The 10,000-nt window shown below is 35.7% G+C and overlaps 1 protein-coding gene across 10 annotated transcripts in view; it reads right to left on the bottom strand.

The window, feature by feature from the left end:
• LOC124430779 (frizzled-2) overlaps positions 1-10,000 on the bottom strand; it is a 129,060-nt gene that overhangs the window by 84,364 nt on the left and 34,696 nt on the right. For 6 of the 10 annotated variants that reach the window (XR_006943843.1, XM_046977788.1, XM_046977789.1 and 3 more), the window contains one exon: positions 966-1,088. The exons of 1 other annotated variant lie outside the window; for it this stretch is intronic. Coding sequence is in view for 6 of the 9 variants with exons in the window: in XM_046977788.1 (XP_046833744.1) it covers positions 966-993 (28 nt within the window). In the remaining 3 variants the exon portion in view is untranslated. Of the gene's footprint in view, positions 1-965; positions 1,089-2,920; positions 4,393-4,425; positions 5,968-10,000 lie in introns of those variants that run through there. 3 more of the 10 variants (XM_046977792.1, XM_046977793.1, XM_046977798.1) reach the window with 3 other exon arrangements.

Below are 10,000 nucleotides of genomic sequence, written 5' to 3'. Positions count from 1 at the left end.
CGTAACTCAATAGGGTCCGCTCTGCTCTCTTCTCCTCTCTGTCTGTCTGTCTGTCTGTCTCTCTTTCTCTCTCTCTCACTCTCTCTCTCTCTCTCTGTCTGTCGGTCTGTCTGTCTGTCTCTATCTGTCTGTCTCTATCTATCTGTCTGTGCGCAACCTTCCAAACGGTATTCATTTAGCACGGTGGACTTAGAGATTGGCGAATATAGTGGACAATCGATTTATCGTCTTAGAGAGATAGAACGTTATAACGAAAGTTTAAAAATGGGATTAGATCGCGAATATAATCTTATAAAAATATTTTCTTTTCTATGGAAAAATATTACAATCCAATTAAATCCTTCCGAGAATCTTAATAACGTTGAAAAGTAATGAAGAAGAAAGGTTCTTGGTACGTGGTAAATCCAAAAATATAGAGATTCAGAGTGTTCAAGGGTGGTAGCTCGAGAGGATTTTATCGAGAAGGTGAGGTGTGTGTATACACAAACACACACACACACACAGATATTTATATATATATATATACAGAGAGAATATGAGAGAGAGATAGAGAGAGAGAGAGAGAGAAAGAGAGAGGGAGAAGATAGCAAAAGAGGATCGTTCGAATGGGCCGATATTGCACCCCCGGGCTGTAATTCGTATCGAGTTTTCCGTACTGCCCCGACAACTCGATCGGAAACGCGATCAGGATGGCGAAAGTAATTTTCGGACGATACGAGAGAACGCCTATATTCTCGGCAAGTGGTTGGGGGTGAAATCGTAGACCAGGAAAATTAAGTCACAACGTAGAGAGAGAAAGAGAGAAAGAGAAATAGAAAGAGAGAGAGAGAGAGAGAGAGAGAGAGAGATAAAGTTAGAGAGACAGTGATAGTGTTAGAGATAGAGATAGAGATAAAAATAGAAATAAAGAGAGAAAGAGCTTATACCAAAAGGTTATTCTCGAAATTGCATTAAACTAGACTTACGATTTCGATGGTTATGGAAGAACTCCATTCCGGCTCAACGAGTTTTCGTTCTATTTCAGATATATCCGTGCGAAATAGTCTTCGAGTTACGTGATTATCGAACGGGAAATTACTTCTACGGTGCTGTAATATCAAACAAAAATATTATTAGTGACAGTTAAATGATAAAAGAAAAAATCTTTTTTTGTCTTTTTTTTTTCTTTTTTTTTTCTTTTTTTTTTTCTTCTTTTTTTTTTTGTAACACCTATATCGTTGGATTTGACGAGAAGAATTATTTCGTAAGAAGGAGAAAAACCTCTTGCGTTCTTTCTTTCTCCATTTCCCACCCTCGCCGCCACTTTCACCCCTCTCTTTTTGATCTCTCAGGCTAAACATTCATTAGTCTTTCATTTATTTTTAATTATAATTCTTTATGAAAAGAAAAATAAAGGAAAAAAATTAAAAAAGAGAAGAAGCAACAAAAAAAAAAAGAAAAAGACTACGAGATAATTCTTCATTGAAATATAATTCATTGTGATATGATAATTATTATAATGTTTTACTCTCGTCGTTTTAATCAGAGGGAGAAAGGAAAGTTTTTTTCTTCTTCCTTTTTTTCTTTTTTTTTCTCTTAATTTAACGAAAAAAAATCACGAACTACGATGGTAGATAAAAATTTAGGTCGGGCCCTGTGCTCATAGGTTTGATTCTCGTTTGCCGGAGGCGGAGGAAGGAGAGGATTACTAAGGATGGTGAGGAAGGCGGGCAGTATATTGGCCGATATTCAGCGAGCATTAACCAGAAGCATTCCCCGCTCGACAAATGGCAATTTAACGCTGTCGAGAGTCGAGCGTCTCGGTCGATATTCGAGCGACCCTTTGACCGTCGACGTTAATGCACGGCCGGCCCTTTATTTCCGGCTGTCACCCAGACTCGACGATAGGACGAGCTGAACGGAGACGAAGAGTGGGTGAGAGGACATAGCTGCCCACCCACGAGTCGTGTCCGACCACCACCCACTACATGAGAATGAAAGATATATATATATACATATATATGTATGTATGTATGTATGTACGTAGAGACAGAAAGAGAGAGAGAGAGAGAGAGAGATATCGTTCCACGCCTCCGACGCAAAGGATTTAATTACGAATTAATTCTGATGGTACCGTTGCTAATTTTAACATTGCCTTAATACCACTTAATACCTACACGTTATTTCATTCTCTAATCTCTATTCTATTCGTTATCTATATCTCTATTCGTCTTTGAGTATTTTTCTTTTTTGCTTTACTTTTTTCTTGTTTTTTCTTTTTTCTTCTTTTTTTTTCTTTTTTTCTTTTTTCATTTTTTCTTTTCTTCTTTTTCTTCAGACCATCCGCAATATCTCCGTTTCTTTTTTTTTTTTTTTCTCCTTTACTAAGAGACCATCACACGCGTTTAATGAAAGCTTTTCTTGGAACGAACATTGATATCGTGTCCTCTTGATATTATACGGATTTATACGTAACGTTATCTTCCTGTTAATTCGTAGATTGAATTACGTTAGTGAAAAAAAAAAAAAGAAAAAAGGAAAAAGAAAAAATTATACAGAGATTATATATATTAATCCATTAATGAGAATGATAATAATGCCTCGCATTTGAAATGCGAATTGCAGAAAACATGACATAATTGTAGTACAATAAGCGGGTGGTTTTGGATCCCTCCCCCATACGGATTCACTTCTCATTCCACCCTCTCCTATTGTCGCAGGATATGGTCAAACTGTCGCTCGCCAGGTGTCCCATCTTTTCCGAATATATGTATACACATACACATACACACACGCGCGCATACGTATATATATATATCTATATATACACACACACACGCACATATATATATATATATATATATATATATATATACTCCTATATCGGCTACAATGCGGTTCAACGTACAACAGAATTTAATGAAGCGGGACCGACACTTACGTGGCTCGTGTTTCGACGTGACAGTGTGTCCGATTCAAAGCCCTCGTTACCGAAGGGGCGATCCGTGACGAATGGGGGAGGGTTTATGTTACTTCCCTTGGACAAAGAGACTCGGTCTTGTTCTCTCTCACTTTTTTTTTTCTCTCTTTCTCTCTCTCTCTCTCTCTCTCTCTTTTTTTCTCTCACTCTCTTACGTTTTCTGTATGCCAGACACGCGTTTCGATAAGATATACTCTTTATCTTTCTCACTCTTTCTTTCTCTCTCTCTCTCTCTAACTCGTTCATTCTTCTACTCTCTTTTTCTCTTTCTTCTCTCTCTCTTTCCTTCTATCTTTCGTACGCACATACACACACACACACACACACACACACACACACATATATACGCACACACGCACTTTTTCCTTCACTTTCGTACTCTTTCTCTTTTTGTATACCTCTACTCTTCTATTCAACGTTTGTACTCTGAATACCCAACCAAGCCGACGTGCCGTTGCTAGCTGCCGTTGCTGATTCAGGACGCACAAATTTTCAGAAAAATATCCACGAGACTCAAAGCGAACCTCTCGCTGCGCGTTAATGGACTCTTTTGTATCGTGCATAAGTTAAGCGATCGTTGAATAACGACGCCCCGCCAATATATATATGTATATACATATATATATGTATTATATATATATTTTATATATATAAAATACATATATAGACAGTGTATTCGCATATCAACCACATTAATATTCGAGGTGACTCGACGTCTCGTCGATGTTTCATCTACCCCCGTTCGTTCTATTATCATTAATATCGCGTCACCTCCATTGTCCCTGTTAATCGACGCAATTACGAAGAGACAGAGAAAGAGAGAAAGAGGGTGAGAAAGAGTGTGTAAAAGAAGAAGAAGAAGAAGAAGAAGAAGAAGAAGAAGAAGAAGAAGAAGAAGAAGAAGAAAGGACAAAAAATAAGAAAATAAATAAATAAATAAAAAAGAAAGAAAAAAATCAAATCAAATCAAATGCATCTAGGTTCTATCTATTCACAAGGATTACTATTAAAGTTTCTTAAACCCAAAAAAACTTTCTTTCTATCTTGTAGTCGTTCACGTGTCGGTGACTTTTAATAATCCCGGTCTATGATCTTCCTATCTCTTTCTATCTCTTCTTATCTTCTCTCTCTCTCTCTCTCTCTCTCTCTTTTCTATTTCTTCGGACAATCTTTTTCTATTTATTTATTTACTTATTTATTTACTTTTTTTTCTTCCTTTTTTTTTTCTTTTATTTTTTTTTTTTTTTTGTTTCAACGATACTCCTCGACGTATAGTCACGATAATACATCGTCGTTATTACTTACACGTATTCTTCTCGTATTAATTATTATTTAAATTCTTCTTTAAATTATATTATTAATACTTATTGTCATATAAGATCTGATTGTGTTTGTTGACAGGAAAAGATATTAATCGACGATTATAATATATTAATTTTGGTTAATCTTCACTCTGTTTCTCTTACCTGATTCATCAGGTTATATCAATCGTAATATCTCGTTATTGATGAGCCTCGAACATAGTCCTGATTTGATCAAATAACGCAGGACCTACCGCACGCACTATTCTCAATCTCTTCTTCGTTTATCTCTCTCTCGATTGTCTTTTTTTTCTTCGAGAGAGCGAGAGAGAGAGAGAGAGAGAGTGAGAGAGAGAGAGAGAAGGATAGAGAGAATTCGATAAAGTTTATCTATCGTTCTATTCCGTTACGATTGATCTCGATCTCGATCCCGTACGAATTTATCACTCGGCACGATCACACTGTGTCATTTCTCTCTCCCTCTTTCGTTTCACCATTTATCCTTTTTCTTTTTTCTTTTTCTTCTCTTTTTTTTTCTTTTTTTTTTCTTTTTATTCACTCAAGAAAAAAAGGAAACAGAACACACTGACGGTCCACTGATAACACACGATTACTTATTATCCGTCCGTAATTGAACGTTAGAAAATGTTTATTTTTTGTTCTTCCTTTTCCGGCTTTTTTTTACTTTTTTTTTTTTTTTTTTTTTTTTTTAATTCGACATCATATGATTTTTGTTCGAGATTGAGACGAATGAAAGATGAAAAAGAAAAGCAAAAAAATCTTGGATTTTGTCGTAATCGTCGTCGTTGTCGTCGTTGTCGTCGTTGTCGTTATCGTCGTTGTTATCGTTTAATGAAATAATTAATAATAACGTACGGGGTCCCGTTTTTAAATGGAGAAAATGGTAAAGGAAGTTTCGCGTTGGCCGGGTTGCCAGTACTACAGGCGCACGAGAAATGCACGCTCCGTCGATGGACTCACGCTTTTATCGACGCTGAAGCGACAGCTGGCGCGTCAACGCGCGCGCAAGCGTCCTACGTTCGTCGCGTTTGCTTCGTTTCTCTCCTCCTCCTCCCTCCACCTCCACCTCTTCTTCCTCCTCCATCTCATCCTTGTCCTCATCCTCCTCTTTCTCCAGTTCTTCCTTTAGTTTCTCTCCACCTTCTTATTTTCTATCTTGCGTTTGTTCATTTTCACGAGAGAGCATGGTCAGCCCTCGAGATCATTCGGAAGAGTATGCTAGCGAGTGTATTTGTGTATGTATATGTATATAATATTGTGTGCGTGCGTGCGCGCGCGAACGTAAGATACCAAGCTTACCCTTTTTTACGGTCTTTTGCCCTTCGGCCCTTCGTTCTTGTATCCTCGTGATCGATCTAATGCGACTTCCGACCTTCCTCAACGCAAATCTACTCTTCCTGTTTCCTTTTTTTCTTCTTTCTTTTTTTTTTCTTTTTCTTTGCTCTTCGTCTTCTTCTTCTGTTTTTTATTTCCTTTTCTCTTTTTCTCTTTTATCTTTTATCTTTTATCTTTTATCTTTTATCTTGTCCTCCACGTTTATATCAGCCAGACGTAGAGATTTGAGATTTTATCGCGAAGAAAGTTTTTTCTTTTTTTTTCTTTTTTTATTTTACTTCTTTCTTCTTTTCTGTTTTTTTCTTTCTTATTATCTTTCTTGAACGAAATTAATTTCTCTCTTCCCTTTACTTTTTCTCTCTTTTGCTTTTTCGCCCCCCCCCCTTTTCTCTTTTCTTTTTTTCCTTTTTTTTTTATTCCAACATCTATCTAATATCGTAAATAATTTGGAATAAATTTTAATATAGATATTTATCCGGTAGAAAGTCTATTTCTTATCGTATTAATCAGTTATAAAATGCATTTTTATTAGATAAGAATATGATAATGATCTAAGAAGAATTGATATTGAGGTTAAGCAATCATGGAGAATTTTTCTTTTCTATTTTTGATCACAATTCATCGGTGGGTGAGATAGTAACTAAAAGGAAGTGCCGCGTGGATAGCATTCTACGTTGAGTAAATGTTTGAGACTCGGTTGAATTATAGAAGGCTGAAAAAATGTTTGTCGTTTCCTCCGACAAAAGGCGTCGGGGCTTATCACGCCTCGTAATTAACGACGATTCACCTGGATTCGTTATGGCTGTTTATGCGCCTCTGTATTCATCCTCCGTTCTATTAATCTCTGTTTGTCCCTTCCTCTATCTTCGCCCTCTCCCCACCTCTCTCTCTCTCTCTCTCTCACTCTCTCTCACTCTCTAACTTTCTCACTTTCTCTCATTTTACGAACATTATATTTTATATTCAACGTTATAATTTGTAAGGATTATAAAACGTAATTAAAATTCAAATTAGAGTTTAACATAAAATATTAAACATCCGTAACTAGTTAATTCTTCGGAGTGTAAGCACTCGCGGAAACATGAAATTAACGTGATTGGAAGAGCCAATCTTGAATTTATATTTTACACGTTAAAGTTCGACGATGTAAAATGACATCGTTGAGGGAGATGTTGGAGGTTGGAGATTGGAGGGAGGGAAGGACAGGGAGGGAGGGGGAGGGGATGGTTAGAGAGATAGTCATCGTTGCTTTCGACGGAATATTACAACGAATATTTTATCAGCGATCGTCCTGTCGACTCGTTTGATTGATTCTACGAGTAATTAGCGGATAACCTCCGAATACGGTCGCCACAAATTTCGATTAATATGGTTACCAACGTAGCGCGACACATAAAACGTATCAGGACATATACCTAAATAGGGAAACGTTTCGAATAAATCCTGATAAATTTAATTTTCGGAGTTCAAAGTTCATCGGCCCGATATACATATATTCGAAGTCGATCTCGTTTAAAAGTCGTGCTCGCCTTTATCTACATAAGTATGTATGTACAATATATATCTTGGACACGTTAAAGTCGACGTGACGAGAATCAAATGTGAAAAGGAAAAAAAAAAAAATAAGAAGAGGCTGAATCTTTCTCGAGTTCTGGGACCAGACGACCTCGCAAGAACGAGTCGTACGTAATTAAGATATTAATAATTCGAGTTGAAAGAGAGAGAGAGAGAACACTCGAAAGAACATCGTCGATAGTGATATGAAAAAGCATCTCTGTATTTGTGATCTTACGCACACTATACACACACATACTCATACGTACGTATATATATAGACTAATACAACATAGAACGAAATTGAGAAACATTCCTAAGGAGAATATCAATTCGATTAAAATTTTTTTCGTTCTTTTTTTTCAGAAGAAATTTAATATATATATATATATATATATATATATTATTATTATTATTATTATTATTATTATTATTATTATTATTATTTCTGTCTTATAAGTAGAACGTTTGTAAGAAATGTATGCGTGTGTTTTTTTCTTCCTCTTTTTTTCTTCTTTTTCATAGATAACTCACGGTGCTTGGAGTTTAGTACCTTTTCTAGATTCACTTTTGGCTTATGGGAAACAATAAAGTCTGGCAATGTGCGAAATAAGCCACGGGAATAACCGGTTAGTGCGCCGGTTTACGCGAGAACGAAATTAAATTTGCGCGAAACGTTTAATTAATTTCCATCCGCTCGTTATCGGCCTTCGCTTGGGTTTGCCCGCTTATGTATACATTTATGCGGCCCTTTCTTGCACGGGAGTTAATCAGCGCTCTTCGCTCGGGCTATTAAACATTCTTAAGAAGAAGAGGTTCATTTTTCGTACTGAATCCTCACCGACTGACTCTCTTTCTCTTTAAAACCTTTTCTTTTTTTTTTTTCTTTTTTTATTTTCATCCGTGTTACAACTTCTTCTTTTTTCTCTCGGTATAACGACGACTACCTTACTTACGACATAATAAATTTTCTCACATTCTTATCATTCTTGATCTTTTATAAATATCACTGTACGATCGATTATATTTTATTTATATATCATTCCAACGTGTATGTGCATGTAGATATATATATATATATATATGTGTGTTGTGTGTGTGTGTATGTGATCTGTAAATTAAAACAAATTATAATCTTAATCGAAATATCGTAATAAATAAAATAATTTAAAAGAATGAAAATAATATTCAAGTTCAAATATCGAAGGAGAAATAATAAATAATAAATATATTTAATGATCTAGATAATAATGTTAAATTTTATATCATACATATTATAATATTATTTACGTCAAATTATATATATATGATTATTTTAAATCCAATATGTTAAATGATATAATGAATAATTTAAGACAATAATTTTGAGCAAATATCGTTGAAAATAAAGTTGTATAGTTGAGTTGTTACGATCGAAAACTCGTGATCACCATCCTTCTTTGTAATGTGTGAAAAGAAGATAGAGAGAGAGAGAGAGAGAGAGAGATGTAAAAGGAGTACTACTAAGTCACCACGACTAATGCTAATGACGCTCGTAATTTTCACCGATAGTGAGGGTGCGACCCAAGTGACGTTTCTAAGTCCCCGATATCAAATGAATTATATCGTTCGACGTACCACTTTTTCTCGTGAGTATCGGTACACTCAAGAACCACTGAATCACGCGATGAAAAGAAAAGAGCAAAAAGAAAAAGAAAAAGAAAAAGGAAGTAAAAATAACATTCAAGGGAGAGAATGGCTTAGCACGTTTTATTTATGAATCGTCTGACTACTCGAATGTTCAACCTTTTATTGTACTCTTTAACCCGAACACGAACGATCCAGACTAAACTCGAACAAAACAATAAATTAAAAAGAATAAATGTTCTTTGATTCTTAAATAATTATTTATCCGATTGGTACGTATGTATGTTTTATTAATTGATCGATAAATATATTGTAAAAAAAAGAAAAGTAACTATGATCGACAATGTCATTTATCGAATATTTCGATCAGTATTGTTGACTGAAATATCGAATTATAAAAATCAATCGATTAGATAAATTATTATGGAATATACCGATCGAATAAAATAAAATCCATTAATTCCGATTAAATGCTCTTTTTCTTTTCTTCCTTTTTTTTTCCCCCCACCCCGTAAAGATAATTTTTAACGAAAGATAAATCACAAATATACGTATATTGAAAAAGTATATTTTGTTGAGTTTAGAATCGTGCAGTATGGATTCTATCCGTTTGTATGTCGTAGATAGTAAAGGAATATAAAAAGAACAGGAGACACGTGGATCGAAAAGGAAGATCTGAAAAGCAATAAGACAAAAAAAGAAAGAAAAAATTACTATCGCGAACACTAATACTAACCTCTCCTAGTGGTTAGTAATAATAGACGTTGTCAAGTGTCAGTTGTTTTTATATGTCTATCGATACATGGACATTGAAATGGCTTAAAAAAATGGTGCACTTGACGGTCCTTTTCTCTCTCTCTCTCTCTCTCTCTCTCTCTCTCTCTCTGTTTCTATCTTTCTCTATATCCTCGTAGTCATCGTCTCGCGATGTAGGGGGTAGTATAGTATATACATGCATACGACCGGATGGGAAACGTCCGAGCTGCGACTCTTGGTACAATGGGAACAACTCCAGACATCGGTCTATATAGTACCAAGAGAATGAACGAGAGTGAGAGAGAGACAGAGAGAGAGAGGGAGGGAGAAAGAAAGCGAGAGAGAGAGAGAGAGAGAGAGAGAGAGAATGTACGACGCAAACCCTGGATGCAACACGAGCGCCACTGCCGTTGCACTCACAGTTAGACAATACATAGAGATAAGCACT

Source organism: Vespa crabro, chromosome 19 (genome assembly GCF_910589235.1).
Source record: "Vespa crabro chromosome 19, iyVesCrab1.2, whole genome shotgun sequence".
Taxonomy (NCBI): Eukaryota; Metazoa; Arthropoda; class Insecta; order Hymenoptera; family Vespidae; genus Vespa; species Vespa crabro.
This window is presented reverse-complemented; position numbering and strand designations above follow the sequence as displayed.